Genomic DNA, 24,204 nt, shown 5'->3' on the forward strand with positions numbered 1-24,204 from the left:
CAAAGACTGGTACAAGTCTATCCTGGCACTAATACATAAGAAAAGAAGCATCCATGAATGTGAAAACTATTGAGGGATAAAACTATTGTTGCATGAAGATACTGGAATGCATCCTAGAAACTGGGAGTAGGAGAGTGGAGGAACCTTTACTCAAACAAGAGAAAAGTGAGATTAAGACAGGATGAAAAACATCAATACCATGTTTGTAATTCAGCAAGGGATAAAGAAGTGGCTAGAGTACCAACAGCAGAGCTCCTAGGCCTTTACAGGCCTAGAAAAAGCATACGATAAAATGAACAGAAGGATGCTCACATCAGTGCTGAAGAAATGTGGAGCGTCTGAGGATTTAGTAACTATGAGTGCCCTACATATAGAAAACAGTGATCCAAACACATTTTGGGACAAGTCCTTTTGAAGTAAATGTTAGACTGCAGCAGAAGTCAGCCCTAACTCTGCTGCTGTTTGTGCTAAAAGATTTCAAAATGGAAATATTAGGATGGAAGTCAAAATCCATGCTGTGGCTGACAAAAACCAGGAAGCACAATGTCACTGGTTCAGGCATGTGCAGAGAATGAATGAAGAGGATCTGATGATCATAGCATGGCAGGAGAGGATAGTAAGAGACTCTGAAGAAAGCTATCAAAGTGATGAATGAATTGCATCAAAGAACGTGGTAAGCAGGTCAATCTTAGTGCTGCCTTGGACAGACAAAGATGGAGGACGCTTGTGTGATGACCCAATCCTAATGACAGGATAATGGCAAAAAGAAAGGTTATTGTTTCTGAAGCTCTGCTAGCCTGTTGGAGCAATTGCAGTATACAGTACAGAGCCAGGGATTAGCAATACAGTGCTCGAGGTTTAATCCTGGTACTGCAACCGATTTCCTCTGTAGTCTTGTGTACATTACATAACCTCTCTTTGCTTCGTTGTCTGTCATCCAGGAACAGAAACAACACCCCTGGTTCATCTCACATAGTGCACCAAAATGATGGTCATCACTACATGCCTAGAACAGTAAAATGGGAATAATATTTCCTTATCCTACAGCAGTGGTTACCAACCAGTAGATCGGGATCTACTGGTAGATCTTGGAGCCTCTGACGGGTGATCCTGACAGGTTTGGCCAGGAGGCTGCCTAGTGCCAGCACTTCAGCTGCCTCTCCCCGCACTGCTGCGCAGCTCCCGCCCTCTGCTTGGAGCTGTCCCCTCAGGAGCCTCCTGCTTGCTGGGCAGGGGAGGGAGAGGAGGGTGCTGATAACAGGGTGCCCCCCCCATGTATCCCATCTCCACAGAGCAGAGAGGGGACACAATAGGGCTTGGGATGGAGGGAGTTTGCTGGCTGCTTTTGGGAGTGATGCAGGGCCAGGGCAGGGGTGAGCCTAACTTAGCCCCACTGCACCACCACCTAGGAGCCGCCTGAGGTCAGCAGGGCCCATCCGGAGCCCATATCCTGAAACCCTACCCCAGTCATGAACCTCCTCCAGCACCCCAAGTCCCTGCCCTAGCTCTGAGCACCCCTGCATCCCAACACCTTCCCAGAGCCTGCACCTAGAATACCCCAACACCCCAAGCTCAGCTCAGAGTGCCTCTCACACTCCAGATCCCTTAATCCAAGACCAGAGTCTGCACCCCAACCCACAGCCCCAGCCTGGTGAAAGTGGGGGAGGGAGGGAGGATGGAGTGAGCAGGAGTGGGGCCTCAGAGAAAGGGGCACACTGGAGGCGGGGAAAGGGTATTGGGGTGAGAGGCAGATCTTTGACTGCACTTAAATTCAAAAAGTGATCTCATGCTTAAAAAGGTTGGAGACCACTGTCCTACAGGCATGTTGTGAGGGGGAGTTAAGGTTCGTACAGCATTCTGAAGATGTGAAGTGCCACAAATGTCAAATTCTATTGAACTGCTGTTGTCAGAAATTCACTTTGCAGAAACAATTAGAAGGGGATTCTAAACAGATTGAGAACCCCCTTTCATCTCCTGTTGACTCAGAGTTCTATATATGTTTAATGTTCCATCCAAAATGAAAAATAGCAAGGACCAGCATTGAATCTGTATGAAGCTAAGGCCACTCAATATCTCAGAGGCAATAAACACACCAAGGACCCTTAGGCTATGTCTACACTTCACCAGAGGTATCCCAAAATAGCTATTCCGTGTCTTTTGAGTGTGCCTGTTATTTCCGCCGGGCTCGTTATTCCGCCGTCCTTGTAAACCTCATTCCACGAGGAGTAAGGGATGTTTCAGAACAGTAGGTTATTTCAATATAAGTGCTGTGTAGACAGCGCCAAATTTCGAAATAAGCTACTTTGAAATTAACTTGAAATAAGCGATGCAACTTGCATAGCTCAAATTGTGTAGCTTATTTTGAGCTTCGGATGTAGTGTAGTCACACCCTTAATGACACACATTACATCCACCCATTCTCCTCTTCCTAATCACTGCCACACAAATCTCCTTGCTGTCTCCTTCCCTCTGCACATGTATGCAGTACAAACAGCTGAATCGTCACCGTTTTCGGGGCTGCATTATGTATTTGCTTCCTCTCCTTCACACACTCTTTTACAGTTACAAAAACATAGGCATAACAAATGGCTTCTGACACTGAGCAATAACAACATGTAAGCGGGGGAATGGTCCCGCTATTGTGGGGAACTTTCCGGGCTTCTATACGACCCCGGTGAAATGGACCAGCAAAAGGATCTGAGTCCCCGCTCCCACTTCCTTTACCCCACAGCCTCCCTGATCCTGAGGGTTCCCATTCCACTCCCCTGAGTAGCAGAGCCCTCGAAACCCCAACAAGGCTGGGCCCAGGTTTCCTGGGGCTTAATCCCCGACCTTGTAGTCACTAGGGGCAGGAGTTAGGGTGTCCCCACTCCGAGGTGCTCTCTTTACACTGCAGGCCTTCTTGGCCCAGTGATCACTTCATAAGGTTCAAAGCAAATACAATTTATTAAACATCAACTGATTAAAGAGAAAAGAATAAGAAAAAATGAGAATGGTTAAATGAGAACACACAGCCCTGCTCTGTAGCACAGGGACATCAAAACAGCAGCCTGCAGAGTGTAAGGACAGTCCACAGTCTCTTCCTTAAAGGCCCCTTAGAGACCTTGGATGTGCTGGGGGGGGGGGGGGGGGGGGGGAGCTGCAGGCTGGACATGCTTGCTCTGACAATGACCACACAGCCTCAAGCTCTAAGTGGCCAGACCCCTCTCCCAGTCCAGAGCCTCTCCCCACACTTTGCAGTTCCCAGCTGCTCACCACATCCAGCTGCAGGCTGAGCTGCTTGGCCAGTCTCTAGCTTCTTGCGTTGCTTCTGTTCCTTTTGGCTCTCTGAGCACTGCCAGTCTGCTGCTCAACACAGGGTCTGCGCTCCTTGAGCTGTGTATGTTTGGCTCAGCTGCTGCAAAAACTGCCCCTCAGAACACAGCTTGCACTGCTTGGGCTGTCTCTCAGCTCCCTGTATTTGCAGGACTTCTTCTGCACACAGCTTGCACTCCTTGGGCTGTCTCTCAGCTCTGTTTGCTCAGAGAGAGCCAGAACAATCCCAGCTCACAGGGAGGACAGGGCCTGGCCTCTCCCCTTCCTCACTGGCCTCTCCAACCTGTCAATCAGGCTGAGCTGGAGTGTTGGCTGCTTTCCATTGTCTCTGGGGTCTGTCAGTCTCATGAACCCTTCCCCTTCTGAAACTGGGAGCTGGCAAACCAAAAAACTCCCACAGAGTTTTAGTAAGGGGTAACAGTCCCCTTACATACAGCTTTACAACATTTGCAGTTTAATAGCAATGATAGACATGAGCATGGAGACTGACTGATAAACAATACCCATAGTACAATTTTATGAGACTAAAGACACTAGGCATAGGTTCAATTCCAAGGGATGTTTAGTTTCTTTGTTTGCCTGATAAAGATGCTGCAGAAACAAATGTAAGTATTACTTGCAGCCTATTATCAGTTAGGTTACAAGCTAACTAAATAATCTTGCCACCTTCATCAATGTCTTCCCATTTCCTTTTGTTTCTATGGTAACACGCATAAGAAAGCACAGCCTGCAAAACTTTAACTATCTGCTCCTTCTCTCCCTTTCCTTTTTCATATCCCCCTTATATATTTATTCTCTTCAGTCAACATTTACATTAGCCCTGTTTCACGTATATATAGATTTCAAAACTAAAAATAATCACTTAAAAGAGTTTGAATACATCCAGAAGTTATCCCCTGCTTCTTGTCTAATCAGGAGCACCAAAGACTATATCTATGTAACATTTTGGGGTGACCCTTGGTCAACAGACTTGGGCTAGCAGGCCTCATGTTAGTGCTCTAAAAACAGCTGTATGGACAGCACTTTGAAGTTGCAGTTCAGGCATCCCCTTCCCTAGGCTTCAGAGTCTTAGCTGCAACATCCAAATGTCGTCTAGACTTTGTTTTTAAGTGTGCTAGTGTGAGGACTACTAGCTTGTACCGGACATCCTAAGCTGAGAGACTCACTCCTGCTTACTCCAAAATGCTACGTAGACACACTCAAAACTGCAGTTACATCTTTTATACCAAATCCTGATATGGAGTCAGAGATTAAAGGCAGAAGGGACCACCAGATCATTGTCTGACTTGTATGTTACAGACCACTACCACCTGACAGTATCCACACATTACAACCTTTCCTGGGAGCCATCATTAGGCACAAAAGAGTTACATCTGGCAAGGGAGAGAAATTGCAATAAGGAGAGGTTTTATAGGAGCAAGAAAATGAGGAAGGAAACTGCAGGTCCTCTACATAGTGGGGGGGAAATGAGCTAATAACAGAAGGTATCAAGAAGTGTGAGGTGTTGAATGACTATTTTGCTTCAGTCTTCACTAACTATAACGGTACAAGATACTCAACACAATTTGATATTAACAATGGGGAAGGAATGCAGGTCAAAATAGCAGACAAACAGGATAAAGAATATTTCGATAATGTATTATGTATGCAAGCACCCAATCTGCATGCATAACTGCAGTATTTCTGTATACAAATCAAGGACACAACTGCCAGAAAAAAATCGTGTGTGGCATGCCTCTCAGGCTACTCACATAGGCTTGCACTATCTCGACTCAAGCTAGTGTGCTCAAAATGGTAGCAAGGCCATTGCTTCACAGATGGAAGCTCAGGCTAGCCAACAGAGCTTGGGCCCAGAGTGTCAGGTGGGTTTGAGCTCAGGTGGCTAGATAAGCCTCTGTTGGTCCTGCAACATCCACCCTATATTTAACACACTAGCCTGAGCTGAGCTAGTGCGAGTCTGTCCACCAAGGGTGGTAGGCAAGCTCCTAACTGCGGTGTAGACACACCCTCAATTGCTGAATGGGGTTCTGTCATTAAAATGACAAGAAGACAGAACTTTTATGTCTGGGATTTTGCGCAGGCTTTGTAATCATTATTTGTATTGCCCAAAAATCCGGAGTAAAATCAGGGCCACACTGTGGTAGATACCATACAAAGATGAGAAAATATGGCCGGTGCCACAGAGAGCTTTCATTCTTAGGCCCACCGATAGGAACAGCAAAGAGGGCAACTACCCTGGGGCCTGGTGATTCAAAAGGGCTCAGGGATCCCAGCTGCTGCCACTGCTGCTGTGGCAGAGGTGGCACCTGGAGCCCCACGCCCTTTATTGCTGCTGGAGCACTGGGCAGTGTGCTCTGGGTGGCTCTGAAGGCTGGGGGAGGGCAGCGAGGTATGCTCTGGGAAGCACAGAGAGCTGGCTCTCCAACCCTGCCCCTTCCGCCCAAGACCCCGCCCCTTCAGGCGACCTTGCACGCAGGCCAGGTATGGCTGTCATCTCCCCTGTACATTCTAAATGCATTTTTAAATGGCATACAAAGGGGACACACATTTCTCTTTATCTACATTAAGATATCGATAGTGTGCTAATAGTATCTACCCTAGCAAGGTTTGCTATTAACCGAGACCAACCAAAATGGTAGATCTGAAACAACCACATTATTTCCTTCTTTTTTTGTTTTGGTTAAAAACGAATTTTGAAAAGACCTCGACCCCAACCCTTCTACATCCCTCAAAGTGATAAGTATTTCCACCTCAATCTTTTCAGTTGCCAAATCCACCTGTTCCAGGCACTCTGCCCCCTTAAGGCCACCATGATTTGGCGGCAGCAGACCCTTTCCTAGAGAGAAACTCAGCAGGCAGGTGCTGGGAGTCTCCTGGCCCTGCTGAACAGCATCTATGGATTGGTCTGATAAGTCCCAGCCAGGGGGTATAAAAAAGAGCCCGAGCTCCATGAGGATACTGGGACCAGGAGAATGACCAGGGGTGAACTCTCCCCTGGCTGTAGTAGAAGATTCTGAGAGGGCTGGTTAGCCTTGCCTAGGCTGGGGAAAGTCCAGTCTATTAAGCTGTTCCAGGTCAGAAGGCCCCACAATCACAGATCTCAGTTGAAAACAGAAGCGTTGTTGTTTCTAAATTGCTCCATTTTCACTTTGTTGTGTTAAAGAATAAAACAAGAGTCCTGAGAAAAAGGCTACGAATTGAACTGGGTGTGGCTGTTTATTTTTCCCAGGCTGGTGATCTCACAGTCACCATAGGAAGCTCCCTATTATCACTCCCATAGTTATCAATCATATGAGTCTCAATTTTGCACCACACATAAGCACCTCTTTCAGTCAGGACCAAGTCTCAAGTCATGCCAGAATGCTCAGGGACTCCAGTCCGGTATTTTTCTTTGGTGTTTTGCTACTTTCGGTATCATCATTTACAGTATTGGAAGTTTGTCCTGGCACTTATTAATTTTTAGGACTCAGTTACTGGTCAAGACTGTAGCATGTGATAAAGTTATGCATGTGCATAAATGCTTTGCTTTCTTGGGAACTTAAGCTATCCCCCTTTCTCAAGTGGTAATACTAAGGCTATGTCTAGACTGCAGGCTTCTTTCGAAAGAGGCTCTTTCGAAAGCATCTTTCGAAAGAGCCTCTTTCGAAAGATCGCGTCTAGACTGCAGGCGGATCTTTCGAAAGAGAAATCCGCTTTTTCGAAAGAGAGCACCCAGCGAGTCTGGATGCTCTCTTTCGAAGACGGCCTCTTTACATTGAAGAACGCCTTCTTTCGAAAGAGGAACTTTCGAAAGAAGGCGTTCTTCCTCGTAAATTGAGGTTTACCGCCATCAAAAGAAAAGCCGCGTTCTTTCGAAATAATTTCGAAAGAACGCGGCTTGAGTCTGGACGCAGGGGAAGTTTTTTCGGGAAAAGGCTACTTTTCCCGAAAAAACCCCTGAGTCTGGACATGGCCTAAGAGATAATTTGGTTTTTATTTTAAAACAAAAAAAAGTCACCTTAAGTTAGTTTCTATTACACTTAATTTTGGACTATCCATAATAGGAATTATGAAGGGCCCAATGAACTTATACTAATGAAGTTGTGATTATAACTTACACTCCAATAAATCCAGTATCTCAATAATTTGGCATGGATTTTTATTATATTTGTATAATTGGAATATTATTGTATACGATATTTGTATTCAACATCAGAGTACTATCATGTAAATTATGAAATTATATTAGAAAATGCACTGGAATGTTGGCTTGAAACTATAGAGTACCTATGTTTCTGAAAAGTTAACACTGATGCCACTCTTGGAATTATAGTTTTTGATTTAAGCTGTTCAGGGGCCTTGTCAATCTTAAAGAAACTTGCATTTGCCAAGCATAGAAACAGGAAAATGTAAATAGTCTCCAAATCAAAGTCTAAATCCAATATATTGTAAGAAATAAAGGAACATACCACAGTATCCTGGAGTTCCACAAACAGTCTTCATGGTCACTTGATCTTCCACAATCTTGGAAAGCCCAAAATCAGCTGTCAAGATTTGTAGAAACATAAAACAGAAGTTTTATTGTCTGCTTATAACTGTGTAAAGACAGTACATACTCAGCAGGGGGAAGTACTTCACTTTTTGAGAATGCTTCATTTAATGAAAATCGCTATTATATTAAGGAAAAGGTTAAAAGAAAAAAATACTCCAGGACAATTGCATGGAAACAAAATTATACAGATAGGAAATTTGTGTCGATGGATTAAATCCTCTTGCTCTAAAATCATCAAAATATTTTTAATCTACAACTTGTGCTACCTGCCCCCAAAGATGATGGAACAAACAGCAGCCAGCAAGGAAGAATCAGATGCGGAATCAATGATTTATTTACAACTTCTGAACACAGCATGAAATGGGAGGAGAATAAATACAAAAGAGAAGACATTTAAAAACTAGAGCAAGTGTATTTTTATAAAACAGAACACTATCAGTTTAATAGAGAATTTTCATGAAAACAGGCCCGCCAGGCCATTGTGTGCTTTGGAAGATATATGATTTTCCAAATGGATGGTTTTGTATTGTTAGAGAACTGTGTGTCTTTCAGTTTATCACCCACTACTGGCTGGTCAGAAATTCTGATTATCTAATTTTCCTGTAAAACAGAAGGGCAATAACTTTTTTCTGGTGTCACTCCAAAAAACACTGTCCACGGCAGTGTTTTTTCTAGCACTGACACTGGCTACACTGGGCTGATATGCTTCCACTTTGGACTTTTTGACTTTTTCAGATCTTATCAACTAAGTGGGGACTAACATGGGGTTTGATCCTACAAGGAACCGAGTCTTCCAGCTACAATCCAGAAAAGCATTTAAGCAAGTGCTAAATGAATTATCTTAGGGTCTTGTTCAAACAAGAAGACACCATTTGAAAATGCAGCTTTAGTAGATATAATGAGCTGTACAAGCCTGCCTAGGACTCTGAGTACACATTTGTGTTGCTGGTGTGATGGAAGCCTAAGCCACACTGTGTTTTTACTGCCATTTGTAATTATGCTAGCTAGTTTAAAGCTAGCATTTGTATGCCTACTCCAGCTACAATTACATGCAACTGCACCATAGACAGTTAAACAAATGAACCTTTGAGGATAAGTTTCAGTTATGCTTTTCTTTATTTTAATAAACAAAAATTGGCTGAACAGCAGCATTATTCGTTATAAATCAAATCTTATTTTAAATAAAGTATTCTGTAAACCAGAAATTAATGGATGTATAGTCTGTAGCAAAACAAACATTTTAATGTCTCAACACCCTGAGATGTAATGTAAAGCACAGGAGGAAAAATTTCTTTATGAAAAAAAGACCCTATGGCTCAGAGATTTTTTCTTTTCACTCTGTACAAATCAGATCTCTTTCAGTTACCACATCAGCAATGTCACAATCTACACAGCTCATCAATTAGCCCTCTGCTGTTTTCTGCTTTATCATACTATCGAATGGAAACTGGCTTACGAACTGTAGCTTTTCTACATGGAAATGGTGAATATTCGTATCTCAGAGGGTCAGAGTCTGATTTTCAAAGGTGCTGAGAACCTAAACCTTCTACTGACTCCTACTACAGTTGCAAATACTAAGTGCTGCTGGCTGGGCAACAGTGAATGCCCTCTACTCCCTGGTTTGTACCAGGGATGTAATAGTGTAGTCAATTAACCGATAAGCAAAAGCTTATAGGTTTAATGTTATAGACTACATGTATTTCCCTTCCTCCCAGTAAATTTTTTAGCAGGCTGGCAAGCAGCCTGGCTGAGTCCTGGTTCATGGTGGGTCCAGACCCTACCCCTTCTGTGGCTCTGCATTTAAAGTGTATTAGGAGCCTGAGTGGGCATGCAGCCCAGCTCAGTTCTGGCTCATGTCGGAGCTGCTGTCTCTGATATAGTGGCTGCCAGTCCTGTCCCCGGGGACTATAGAATAGTCAACCGATAAAATGTCATGATGTTAACTATTCAATTAACTGATATTTAACATCCCTAGTTTGTAACATAAACTCTGTCAAATCAAGTCAGCTTGTAGCTTGTCTGGTCTCCTCCTACTTTTTTCATGCTGCCTCTTATGTGTGGAATATTTTCTCTAATCTGTGCCATACAACCTGCCTCTCCTCTTTCAAACTCCTCAAAACACTCTCCTTTTGACTTGTTTTCATTACTTACTTCCACTTTTGCCCTCTCATTTGTATTTCACCCAAATTTTTAATATATGGTCTAATAAAAAAATTAAGTAGCGTATATAGCTAGAATCTGACCTCATGATCTTGCTTGCTGTGAACTTCACCCTTCCCAAATCCCATTCTTCCTGTGTTTATCATCTCTTGAGGTATTTTCCTAATTTAGACTGTAAATTCCTAAGAACAGGAACCTGTCCTTTTATTTATCTTTAAAGCACAATGCACAGCTGTGCTGTTGTATAAAGAATGGGCCTATTCATCAGATATCATTGCTAAAATAGAATAAAATGATGGGGCAAAGAGAGGAAATACATGTGAATCACACAAAATAATACCAATACAACAGGAAGGATGGAAAGTGTATAGTTAGCACTGCTCACCTATTTTTAATGGTGCATCTGGCGCTGGTGTTGCATAGAGTAGATTCTCTGGCTTCAAATCACGGTGAACAATCCCATTTGCATGCAGATACTAGAAAGGAAAAATCAAAGTGTCTAAATCATAATATGAAAGCTTTTTCCTAACCCTCTATAAGTACAGTTTATTGACAAGAGATAACCTAATTAACCATGTTTCAAAAAATTGTTTACAAAACTTCTCACTTCTCACCCTTGAATGTAGCCTGTCATTTGAACAAGAAACTGAAAATTAAAGAGACAAGGAGTCCATTAACTCTACTTTCTGCAGCAACCTGAAGGATTATAATACCTGAAACAACAACATTCCACCTGTCCTGCTGGTGGGTGGGTGTGCGTATGGCAGTGCAATGTAAATGTTGTTGAATAACTGAGTTTCTTAAAGAAATAAGGATGACAAAAACAATGACAAAAATGTATCAGAGCAAAAAGAAGTGAGTGAAATACCTTTTTACTTTTGTGTGTGTAGAAAATCTTCATTAGAAAATAAATCTCCAGCTTTTGAAAATAATGTGCAAAAGTTAGAGTTGGACTGCTTTATTTAAGAGGCTCTAGATTTATGACTTCTCAGTATAACTCTTAAACCTTGTCATCATTACAAAAAAGGTTTGTCCTTACCTCCTGTTAGGTCACATGTGGCAACTAGCACAAGGTAAAATCCTAGTGGAGACAAGGCAGTTGTAGTTTTATAAGCTGTACCATATTCTTTAACTCAACTTCTTAATATCTGACTATGACAAACTCCTGTATTTTCACTCAACTCGTACACTGTGTTACTGTGTATAACTTGAGGTGAGAACACTCTTTTTTCTTAGGCTCTGTCTTCACTGACAAAAAGATGGACTCTATTACAGTGACACAATAAAAGTGATCGTTCATCTTGCTGTACAAGCCTACATGCAGTAGAGGCACTCGTTGTTTAACCATGAGATAACTAGGTAAGGACTTCATTATATCTCCACACATGGCTGCGCTTGCAGTTAAATTACAGTGCTTTGTCTCCATTATAATTTTACAGCAGGCTACTTAATTCTTGTTAATTATCCTGCAGTAGAAACACTGCTTTTTCTAGTGGGGGCGACCTAGCCTTAGTGAAGAAGTACTCACAGCATAGCACTGAAGTGTTTGATGAATAACTACAATACAGTAGCAGCACGCAGGGAACATTGCAAAAGCAATCAATTAGGGGAGGACAGAAGTGGGCTTGATATGGTGAAAATCATAGGAAAAGTGAGAAGCAACAGACCTTTCAAGACATATCAGTGGCAAATGGGTAGTTTTGATTCATTCTCATGAAATAGATAGCATATGTGGGTAGAGAATGTTCCAGCTAAGGTTACAGGCAGACTTTCAGCAGGACCTTGATATCCCATGCCCATGGTTCTCTCAACAGCTGTCACAGTTATGGACTGAAAACAGGAGGGCTATGTCTAGACTGGCATGATTTTCCGCAAATGCTTTTAACGGAAAAGTTTTCTGTTAAAAGCATTTGTGGAAAAGAGCGTCTAGATTGGCACGGACGCTTTTCCGCAAAAGCACTTTTTGCGGAAAAGTGTCTGTGCCAATCTAGATGCGCTTTTGCGCAAAAAAGCCCTGACAAACAAATCTGAGCTCTCTACACTGGCCCTTTTGCGCAAAAGCTTTTGCGCAAAAGGGCTTTTGCCCGAACGGGAGCAGCATAGTATTTCCGCAAGAAGCACTGATTTCTTACATGAGATCGTCAGTGTTCTTGCGGAAATTCAAGCGGACAGTGTAGACAGCTGGAAAGTTTTTCCGCAAAAGCAGTTGCTTTTGCGGAAAAACTTGCCAGTCTAGACACAGCCGAAGAGAGGGGGGTAAAGAGAGCAACTGGCTAGGGGCCTGGTGATTCAAAGGGGCCCAGGTCTTGCTGCCGCTGCTGCACAAAGCCCAAGGCAGCAAGTTCTGGATGGAGCAGAGCTGATCTGTCCATAGGATGAATCGGGGCGGCTACCTTAGGCCCCATGCTTTTGGAGGCCTGTTCTATGGATGGGAGGGACCTAGGGATTACAGGTGCCTGCCATGGTGGTGGCAGCCAGGGTCACTCCCCCCCACCCCCTCACTATGTAGGTGGTGAGCCAGAGGGGTGCATCAGCCTGCTCCACCCCGTCCCGCTGTCCTCTCCTGGCCTGCTGCATGCAGCTTGTCAGCAGCAGCGGGAAGCAAACCACCTGTGACGACGCGAGGCACAGCAGGATGGGAGGGCAGTGCAGAGCAGACTGCTGTGCTGCCCCAACTCCCACCACTTGTGTGGTAAGGGGGGGAGGCAACCCTGCTGGCACAAATGCCAGGTCCCCATAATCTCCTGAGCCACGTTGCACAGGGAAGGGGGAAAGTGGTTGGAGCGCGGCTGGGGGAGAGGCAGGGCTGGGGCCATGCCCAAGCCCCGTGCCTCCCCAGGATGGCCCCCGCACTGCGGGCTCAGGGATGCAGCACAGTCCTGTCAGTGCTGAGGGCTGACTGTTCCCGGTTCTGCCCCTTCAAACCGAGGCCCCTCAGGGAGTGTGGAACCAGCCACCACCCATCTTGCCCAGGGCCGAGATAAGTCTGTTAGCTCCCCTGATTGAAAATGTAAAAGCTTCATCTTAACCAACTTTTCTGGGTGGAAAATTTGGGGAAAATCTGGTCAGCTGTTCTTTAGTCTTAGTGTTAAATCATGGATCTCTTCTCACAAATTAGAAACAAATTTTATTTCTAGTGATGGAAAAAGAAGTCTTTCTTCTTCAGCACAAAGATATTGGGCAATCAAATGTGCGCCTTCAGGAAGAAGACCATTAGCTTCCTCTCTAGGGGTATGTCTACACTACAAAGTTAATTCGAACTAACGGACGTTAGTTCGAATTAACTTTGATAGGCGCTACAGTAGCGCTCCGCTAGTTTGAACTTAAGCGGAGCGCTTAGTTCAAACTAGGTAAACCTCATTCTACGAGGACTAAGCCTAGTTCGAACTTACTAGTTCGAATTAAGGGGTGTGTAGCCCCTTAATTCGAACTAGTGGGAGGCTAGCCCTCCCCTGCTTTCCCTGGTGGCCACTCTGGCCAACACCAGGGAAACTCTATTGCCCCCCCTCCCGGCCCCGGACCCCTTAAAGGGGCACGGGCTGGCTACGATGCCCGTGCCAGGTGCAAGCCTGCCAGCACCCAGCTAGCAGACCCTGCACCTGGCACGGCTCAAGCCAGCCACCCGATGCCCCCCAGTCCTCCCCCTCTTCCCGGGACCAGGCTGGCGGCTCCCGGGAGCTTGCCCGGGACCACAAGAGGCGGGAACCCGCCTGGTCTAGTGCGGACATCGTGGACCTCGTCCACGACCTCCGCACTAGGCACAGGAAAGTGGCCGTCTAGGGCAGGAGAGCTGCCAGCCTGGCCACCCAGGAGCAGGTGTGCATGAAAATCAAGGTGGTCCCCTGAGATCCCCGACCCTGAGCTTACAATTGCCGTACTGGGTCAGACCAAAGGTCCATCTAGCCCAGTAGCCTGTCTGCTGACAGCGGCCAACCCTAGGGACCCTGGAGGGAATGGACCAAAGACAGTGACCAAGCCATTTGTCTCGTGCCATCCCTCTCCAGCCTTCCACAAACTTTGGGCAGGGACACCACTCCTATCCCCTGGCTAATACCACTCCATGGACCCAACCTCCATCACTTTATCTCACTTCTCTTTAAACTCTGTTCTAGTTCTAGTCTTCATAGCCTCCTGCAGCAAGGAGTTCCACAGGTTGACTCTTTGCTTTGTGAAGAAGAACTTTCTGTTACTAGTTTGAAGCCTGCTACCCATTCCTTTCCTTTGGTGTCCTCTAGTCCTTCTATTATGGGAACTAATGAAGAACTTTTCTTGATGCACCCTCTCCACCCCACTCATGCTTTTATAGACCTCTATCCTATCCCCCCTCAGTCTCCTCTTTTCTAAACTGAAAAGTCCCAGTCTCATTAGCCTCTCTTCATATGGGACCTCTTCCAAACCTCTGATCATTTTAGTTGCCCTCCCCTCTCCCACCCTCTCTCTTCCCCTCTCCCACCTCCTTTTCCCAGTCTCCCCGAGTTTTGTTCAATAAAGAGAGATTCTATTTTTGTCCACACGTTTTCTTTATTTTGTACATCAGGAAGAGGGGCTAGGGAAGGGTAAGTGGAAGGAGGTGAGGGAGGAATGGGGTACGAGCCCCCGATGGGGAGGACTGGGTTGGCTCTGCGGGCTTCTCGGGGTGGAAGCTCTCCTGCAGCCCCCCAATTGCCCTCTGTCCCCAGATGGCAGCCTGTGGCAAGTGCAGCCGGTCTCATGGCCGAGTGCTGTGATGTGCCCAGTGTGGGCACTCAGGGCACTCCAAGACAGGACTGCTTTGCAAGCGGGGAACCCCTTAGAACTGTCTGTCCGGGGTGGGGGTCGGGTCCCTTTAAGCACAGCCCTTGGCTAGCCTGAGGCAGCAGCTCCACGCTCTAAGTCCTCATCTGATGCTCTGCCGGCACTGCTTCCAGCCATCCTTAACCCCGTTTCAGGGTCCACTTAATGTGGACATGCTAGTTCGAATTAGCAAAACGCTAATTCGAACTAGTTTTTTAGTCTGGATGCGTTAGTTCAAATTAGCTTAGTTCGAATTAACTAATTAGAACTAACTTAGTTCGAATTAGTGCTGTAGTGTAGACATACCCTAGCAGAGTTATCTGCTTGAAGAAGCTCTGCTCTCTGAGGGTACGTCTACACCAGTGTTTCTCAATCAGTGGTACAAGTACCCCCAGGGGTACTCGGGAGAAGTCTGGAGAGGGGGTACATCAACACAACTGAAATTTGGAGAAAAATGAATTTTTGTGTTAAGTTTTACAGTGCTTTATTATTTTTGTACTTTTTACACCCAAAAATTAAGTTGTTTAAACAAATGCGTTGCAATGGTAGAAAAATGTTTTTGTGTGTCTGAATACTGTAGATACTGGGGGTACTTTATATATATATATATATATATATATATTTTAAAGGGTTGTTTTTTGTAAAAAAAAAAAGGTTGAGAAACACTGGTCTACACTACACACTCATTTCAAAATAAGCTATTTTGGAATAAAAACTTCCAAAACAGCTATTTCGAAATAGCATGTCCACACTATAAATGCCCATTGAAATAGCACAGATCTATACCAAAACAGACACCCCCCCCCCCCCCCAAAGCACTTCAGGCAGGGCATTAGGACAGCAGTCACTTCCTGAGGCTATCTGAGGTTTGTGCTTAAAGGGGATACCCTCCACAGCCATGTCTCAGGCTCTTCACCTTTGCCTACTTCCTCGAGGAACAGCAAACTTATCTCACTGCATGCTCTGGTTGTCCTTGTGGACACCACAGCACTCAAAGCCATTGAGGTGGAGCTGCTGGAAAGCACTCACTGGTTCTTAGACCTCATGCTGCACCTCCTGGTGCAGTTAATGCAGGCTGCCCTCATGACACTGCAGGAACAGGACCCTCAGTTCACTATGGGGCATCTCCTCACCTCTTTCCACATGCCATTCATGCAGCATGACCCCTCCTGCCCTCCTCTGCACACTGTGCACCACCACTTCTGGCGATGGGACACCAATTCCGACTGGTGGGACTGGATCAGCATAGAGTAGTGGGACGACCAGCAGTGGCTCCAGAATTTCCGCATGCAGAAGGACACCTTCCTGGAGTTCTGCGAGTGCCTTGCTCCGACCCTCTGGTGACGGGACACCCACATGCAACCCACCATCCCCCTGCAGAAGCGGGTCGCCATCTCACTTTGGAAGCTCACCACGCTGGACAGCTGCCGCTCCATCAGGAACCAGTTTGGTGTGGGAAGATTGACCACTGGGACCGTGCTCATGCAGGTATGGTGTTCTCATAGTATTGTCCCAGGAAGGTAGTGAACCACTGGAATGGGGTTCCCTAGGGAAGGGGTGTGGACTCTCCCTCTCTGGAGGTTTTGCAGTCCCACCTTCACAAAGCCCTGCTGGGGATTGGGTAAATTGAGGTTGCTCCTGCTATGGGAAGGGGTTTGGGCTTGGGGAATTCCCGAGGACTCTGACAACCCTGTGATTCCCTGTTTGTATCCTCTCACAGGTGGTGCAAGCCATCAATGCCATCCTGCTGCACAGGGTCATCATCCTGGGCGAGGTCAACCCTATCGTTGCTGGCTTTGCCGCCAGAGACTTCCCTAACTGGGGTGAGGGGCACTGACAGCACCCACATCCCCATCTGGGCCCCCAACCATTGGGCCTCCAATTATATCAACCAGAAGGTACTTTTAAATTGTGCTGCAGTCCCTTGTGGACCATAAGGCTGGTTCACCAGCATCAATATTGGGTGGTTGGGAAGGAGCACAACACTTGCATCTTCAGCAACTCCAGCCCGACTGCACCATCAGAACATGCATTGTGAGCGACACAGCCTAACCTTTGCTCCCCTGGCTGATGAAGCCCTACATGGGACACATCTGGACCCCACGAAAGAACATTTCAACAGCAGGCTCAGCAGGGCCCGCATCACCGTGGAGGGCTCCTTCGGGTGTTTGAAGGGGAGATTCTGGTGTCTCCTCGCCCTCCTGGACATCAAGGAACGGAATATCCCCCAGGTGGTGTCAGCCTGTTGTGTCCTGCACAACCTGTGTGAGAACAAGGGGGAGACATTCCTGCCAGGGTCGGAGGCAGAGGCCAAACCACTCACAAAGGCTTTTGAACAGCTACGCACAGCTGCCATCCAGCAGACCATCAGGGGGCTGTGCACATCTGGGAGGCTCTGAGGGAGTTTCAGACAAGGACACTTGTGACACTTTCCCCTGGGCCTCTCCACAAGGGGCCCCTGCATTGCCCCTGCCCCTGCATTGCCCCTCTGTGCCTTTTCTGCCCCAACCTTCCCTTCCCCCCTCTCCTTCCCTGCAGATGCAATAAACCAGACCCCTTTCCAAAGATGCAGTGGAGCTGTTCATAATACTGGCATAACTGAGGTGTCACTCAATTACACACACTCTATTGTGAAATAACTATTTTGAAATAGCATTATTCCTCGTGAAATGAGGGTTTATTATTCCAGAATAAGAACCCATTATTTCAAAATTATTTTGAAATAACGGACTTGCTGTGTAGATGCTCACATTGTTATTTTGAAATAGCACTGTAGTGTAGACATGCACATGAAGCTGTTTCCATCTTCCTTATGATCTGGTACAAGCGTCATGTACAGATTGGATTCCTAGCATACAGCATATATCCCCAGGGCCTTCTGAGCTTAAGTCCTCATTGCAAAATCAATTCCTTACTTGGGAAATATCCATGGCCTGCCTGTCCTCTTGTTTAAACCTCCTCTTTCCGACTAGTGAAACTCCAGTAACTTCATCCAGGGAAAGTAAAATGGAGTTTCTAAGCTCTAGTATTTTCAGTATGTAGTGCAATGTTTACTTTTAAACTGTAGGTTGCTTGATAGTTACAATCAAGCCTTGTCTATATGTGAAAATAGTACCAATTTAACTAACTTGGGTTTGGAACTGGTTATTTAAATCAGTGCAGACCCCTTACATGGGCATTCATTTCAGTGTAATGTGCCTGGTAGTGATTTGGCTTCAGTTGATTCCTCATTGATTTAATTTAATATGTACAAGCTTTAGTAGAAAAAAAATGCCTTGGTACTGTAGGTCCAAAGTTAATTATCATGAAAGCTGCACTTTCAATTAAAAGACAGAAACAATTATATACACACTGTAATTCCCATGCACTGCAAATACCCCAGCTCTGCCTTTTACATACTAACTATGTCATTTAATGGTCAACAGTTACCATGAAAAGAAAAAAAGAGACCAGGGAGGAACATGGTCTAGCAAAGAATAGGGATGTTAAGAAGTAGGTATTTCACTAACTGTGTACTTGATAATTTTATCGACTATAAAATTAATCAATAAGGAGAGACGCTCAGTCCTGGCTCGCGCAAGGTCCGGGAACTATCCCTGCTGCCACTCTGCAGTTTAAATGTAGTCAGAGCAGGGGGGTCCAGCAGCTCCTTCCCCTGATAGAGGCAGAAACATGGGGGGCGGGGGGAAAACAGGCAGCACCGCGGAGTTGGTGCTGGGGGAAACTGGCTTTTAAGCCAGCTCCCTCCAGCACTGGCTCCTGCTCCCCACCCATTTGCTGCTTGTAATACAGTGGATTTGACTACTCGCTTTCATCCCTAGTAGAGAAATAACAAGCTTGGTCTGTTCTAGACTCTCCTGGTGATTCATTCTGTGACCTAGGACTATGATTCACTTCAGTTTCCTCGGCTATAAAACAGGGATGATATTTGTGTAATAGGTTTTTTAGGTCTATGGATGAAAACTGCTGTAAGTCTACGGTGCTATATGATAGTCTATCATTACATTTGCTCTCTGTAATACAAAAAGACATTCGACTATTAACCAAAAAATCCTGCTTGTGCTTTCTTCTCATATTCTGTAAGTGGTTCTAGAAGGTTAAAAAAAGGGTGTTTGTTCTTTGCAGCTTCATTAATTTGTGTAACCACCATAAACTGCTAAGTGAAAATTTGTATTTACCTCACAGTATTGTATTTCCATAGCAACATTACTTTCATATATTCAGTAAAGTCTTGTAGTATTTGTGTACTAAGGGACGTGATTTACTTGTCAAGTAACAGCAATTAGTCTCTTCTGAGGTACGTTACAATAAATAAGACCAGGATGAATTAGTAATTTAGCAGTGAAAGAAAGTAATACAAAAAGAACAATTCAAGGTCATGAAAAGGGCATTATCTCAGTGAAAAGGTCTTTTTGGCTATGTCTTCACTACGCGGATGATCCGTGCTACCACAGTAGATCTTCCAGGTTCAATTTAGTGGGTTTAGTGAAGACCTGCTAAATTGAACTCAGAGGGTGACCCTGTTGGTTCTGGTACTCCTGCTCCTCAGTAGGAGTAACGGAAGCAGATGGGAGTATTTTCTCCCGTCGGCTTCCTGCTGTGTGGATGGCATGGAAACTCCATTTAAGACATGTCGACTCCAGATCCGTAATTAACATAGATGGAGTTGAGTATCTTACTTCGAACTTCCGCTGTGTAGATCAGGTCTTTGAGCATATATATTGATATACACTACATCAAAATTATACTGATAATCATTCTGACAAATTAAAAAGTCAAACAAAGTCTAATCTCTACATTTAAGATTTGTAGAAGTAGATCTGGAATGAGTTCATGCTTGTACTTTAAAAAACCTCAACCCACATGTCAGAGTGCAGACCAGGTATTCTGTACCGCAGCTAACCACTTTCATGAACGAATATGGGTTATGTGTGGAAACCAGCAGGCCTAAACAGTTTTGCAGGCACATTTTGTTGATTTATTAAAAGTTTGATTCGTAGGGCATGTCTAGACTACATCCCTCTTTTGAAAGAGGAATGTAAATTAGACATATCAAAATTGCAAATGAAGCTGGAATTTGAATTTCCCATGCTTCATTTGCATAATGGCGGCCACGTGTTCTTTTGAAAACCGGTATTTCGAAAGTGAAACCTCTATCTAGATGCGGTTCTTTCAAAAAAGAACCCACCTTTTTCGAAAAATCCTGTAAACTTAATTTTTTGAGGAGTACAGAATCTTTTGAAAAGGTTTTTTTTTGTTGTTTTTTTAAAAGAACCACGTCTAGACGGCGGTTTCACTTTCAAAATACCTTTTTTCGAAAGAACGCGTGGCTGCCATTATGCAAACGAAGTGCAGGAAATTCAAATCCTGGCTTCATTTGCAATTTCAATACATCTATTTACATCCCTCTTTGGAAAGAGAGATGTAGTTTAGACGTGCCCTGGGGTATGTCTATGCTGCAATTCAAAAACCCAGGACTAACCTATGCCAACTGACTTGAGCTCAGCTAAAGGGTCTGTTTAATTGCCATGCAGAGACTCAGCAAGGTGGGAGGGTCCCAGAATTCTTGAGCCCAGAAGCCTATGCCACAATTAAGCAGCCCTGTAGACTGAGCCCCATGGGCCTGAGTCAGCTGGCTTGGGTCAGCGATGTGTGTCTAATTGTAATAGAGACATACCCTGTATGTTTCATGCAGAATTGTTTAGACCCAGGAAATCTGGAATCAGCACTGCTATGCCTCAAAATAAAGTTTTATTTAGTATAACAAATCTAAATAGAAATTATTTAATGACTATTTTTGTTTTGTCTAATCCTATCCAAACAGCTCCACATTGCAGCACTATTACACACTTACTGTGGTGGAAAATATGGAATATCTGTCTGATGGCATATTTCATATTCTTTAGGGAAATATGTTTAGGGTTATGAATATGTTAACTCAAATATGTTTTATGCAAAATATTGCATGTAACTTATCATTGGAAAGCTTGCAATTTACTGAATGTATCTAGTCTATTTCTTCATCTGAGGTTCTGGCTCAGGACAGGGGGGTAGGGCATCCCACAGGGCAGGTAGATAGTGTTAGTAGTATTTTCAGCACATCAAGTCTCAAGGGGATTTCTGTAACTGAATCCGTCACAATCTGACATGAGCAGGAAGGTGGATGAGCAAAGAACTACTTTTCAGTGTTTTAAGGATTCATGCATAGCATGGTGAGAGAGAAGAATGAGGGGCCTCCATTTCCTCTCTCAGTCATAAAGGCTTCCTTTTTCCCTATTACCCAATGGACTTGACTCAGAAGGAGGCATTGGCTTGGCTTGATGAGATTAGTATGAAAGAGAGGTCCCTGGAAGGCCTTTGAACAGGCAAAATAATATGTCAACATGAGTCAGACCGGGAGGTTCTTTATGAATGTGTGCAGTCAATTTCACCAGTTCAAGTGGCCAGTGACACTTTCAATGGGACAGGCTTTGCAGAGGGTTATACTTGAAAATGCACATTTTTAAAAACATGTTAAGCCACATCCTATAAGTGGAGACATTTCTACTTTTCAGGATTGAGCCTGTGGCTTCTATTATATCTCATACTGGGCAATCAGGCCTGCCAACAAGGCATGGAAGGAGGAGGGCAAAGGGGACAGTTGCCCTGAAGGCCTCGTGATTCTGCAGTAGCATACAGAGCCCCAGGCCCTTTTAAATGCCAGTGGAGTAGTGCACTGTGTGCAGCTATGAGGGCTGGGAGTAGAGGGGCCAGAGCCATGCACTCAGCAGCATTGAGGGCTGTCTGTCTCTGGTCCCGCCTTTTCCTTTTGAGGCTCCACCCCTTCCAGGAGCAAGAAACTCGTCCCTGGTTCCTTTGTCCAGGGGCCCACAGAGGTTGTTGGTGTCCCTGTGGTACCCTTAACCAATTCATTTCAGTATTATCAACTTTGCAAAATAAGTACTGTCTGCTAGCATTCTTTTTCCTCTCATAACAGACCATGCAATCATTCCACAATCTGTTCTAGCTTGAATGAATGCATTCTCATATGAAGAGAGCATGAAAAGACTGAGATCATTAGGAAAGGTGATGAATGAGAAAGAAAATGATAAAAAAATATAAAATAATGAGCTGGAACGTCTGTCCTCCCCATCTCACAACAGAAGAACAAGGCGACATACAATGAAATGGAAAGGTGGCACACGCAGCATTAATAAAAGGAAATACTTTTGCTATACAATGTATACCTAGAAGGGAACTCATTGTCAAGGATGCCATTGAGGGCAAGAATTCTGAAAGATTCAAAGAGGGATTGGGTGCTTATATGGATAATGAGAATAGCCAGAGTCATAAGAGTTAATGCAAAGGGGTTTTGAAGGCATAAAATCAGGGCCAGCACTAAGTGTTTTGTCAGACAAAGTGGTAAGAGTCTTTAGCAATACAGCTAAAGCTGGGGTGTCTGAGCAAACAGCCAACCAGCCAATCAGATTGACAGAGAGGCACAGCAATCCTATAACACAGTGCTTGGCCCTACTGCCCTCCTCACCTACCCCTAATCTGCACTCTGAACAAAATCCTTGTTTTGTAGGGTTTAAGTCAATCTTTAACTATTGAAGATAAGGATGGAGACTTCCCAGGAAGCAGATTACCCCACGTTGGGTTTCTCCAGTGTTTTTTCTATCTTCTGGGGATTTCATGCATCTTCCACTGAAGATTCTGGTGCTGGTCACTGTTGGAGCCAGGATACTGCACTAGATGGACCATGGTTCTGATAAAGTCTGGCAATTACTATGTTTTTTGTGTTCTGTTACTTGTGTAAAGCATTTAATATTGGGGAAAATAGCAAGCATTCACAGACTTCATTCTCCTAAACTGGTCCTGAGCACCTAACTCAGGAAAAATGCCAACTGAAGTCAGGATTAAAATATAAGGAATAATACTTAAATTGAACCCTGGGCTGCTATGGAGACAAGCCTAATTCTTGGATCAAGTTAGAGGAGCCCCAGAAATTGCAAGTCTGCCTATGTGCCACTCTACCTTCTGCTCACAATCTGCCTCCAGCATGCCTGTGCATTAGGGGCTGTGAAGGAGAGCGGCATAGACCTGCTTACACTGGTAATACACCATCCCCTTTCTGGGTGAATTCCCTATGACGCCATTCTATACCCTTTACACTGCTGGAATAATATAAAGGGGTGACATCAGATGAGAGATTCTGTCCCTAATTTTGGAAAATTTAAGTTGGCAGATGACATTTTCAGAAAATGATGAATGCCTAAAATAATCAAAACCAAACAGGGACTTAAAATAGAAACATTTAGGCAACATTAATTATAGCCATGCTTCCTATTCCAGCTACAACACTACATAATACAACTACAGCATGTATAGTATCTTCTGTAGAGGCATGTGTGCCTGCGTGATAGAGAGCATCTCTTACCACATAAAACCCCAAAGGGCTTTGTGCAGGGGACTAATGATTGTGGGATATTTATTTAGAGTTGGTAAAGAGTCTCACTTAACTCTCCACACAGACACTCCAGCTTTCTCCTTCTGCAGGTCTGCACCTGGACTTAACTGTTGTTGAGGTCAAGGCTCAGGTTCACTGCATTGGGAGCAATTTCACCCATATTGATTTTCATGCAGAATGTACTAGGGCGATACACTGCAGTTTTGTGATTTTACATAATTAAAAAACGAAGGCTAGGCACTATTGAGAGAAAGCACATCCATTTAGGAGAAATCAACAGTGAAAATCCTGACATTCAATGCAGGCAGGAATGCTGCATAATTATAGTGGGTTGATAAACAGCTTGGAGCTGAACCCTTACAGCAGTTAAAAATGAATGTGGTAGGACTGCCGTAGGGTTTCCTCTATACAAAGAAGAATTCTCAAATACCTAAGAAACAATGATTCTCAGTTCTAACTGTGCTTCTGACACTAAGTACCTCTGTGGCTTTGGGGAATTCACATCACTTCTCTGATTCTGTTTCCCCATATGTAATGATACTTGCAACCTCAAAATGGTTTTGGAAATCTTAGTTGGTGTTTGTACCACAAGAAACACTATCTTCATACAATGCTTTAGCATCATTTTGTTTTTCTCAATTTGTAGTTCCATCATTAGCCCCAAGCTAAACAATATAATGGAGCAAAATTTATTAACTTAAAGGAAACCAAAATATTTGAAATGCATTAGAAACAAGATTATCTTAAGAACAGACTAGAGGAGTCACCTATTTGGGGAATAATTATATTCAATGTCAATACGGTCAACTTCAGAAATGAATGAGCTCTATTCATTTAGTATAACCTTGTAAATTCATACCATTGCACTAAATCTACAAAAATTGGGGACAAATTCTGCCAAATCCAGAGTGTTTCCATGCAAGTCAATTACGTAAATTTGGAGGAACTTACCACCCTGTATATTTGTTTGCCTGAT

General features: G+C 44.3%; 1 protein-coding gene across 4 annotated transcripts in view; it reads right to left on the bottom strand.

Moving 5' to 3' along the window:
* CAMK4 (calcium/calmodulin dependent protein kinase IV) overlaps positions 1-24,204 on the bottom strand; it is a 276,795-nt gene that overhangs the window by 26,388 nt on the left and 226,203 nt on the right. For all 4 annotated transcript variants that reach the window (XM_006134451.4, XM_025190384.2, XM_025190385.2 and 1 more), the window contains 2 exons: positions 10,392-10,482; positions 7,764-7,838 (listed from right to left, as the gene is read on the bottom strand). In XM_006134451.4, coding sequence (XP_006134513.1) covers positions 7,764-7,838; positions 10,392-10,482 — 166 coding nt within the window. The remainder of the gene's footprint in view (positions 1-7,763; positions 7,839-10,391; positions 10,483-24,204) is intronic.

Source organism: Pelodiscus sinensis, chromosome 6 (assembly GCF_049634645.1).
Source record: "Pelodiscus sinensis isolate JC-2024 chromosome 6, ASM4963464v1, whole genome shotgun sequence".
Lineage (NCBI taxonomy): Eukaryota > Metazoa > Chordata > Testudines > Trionychidae > Pelodiscus > Pelodiscus sinensis.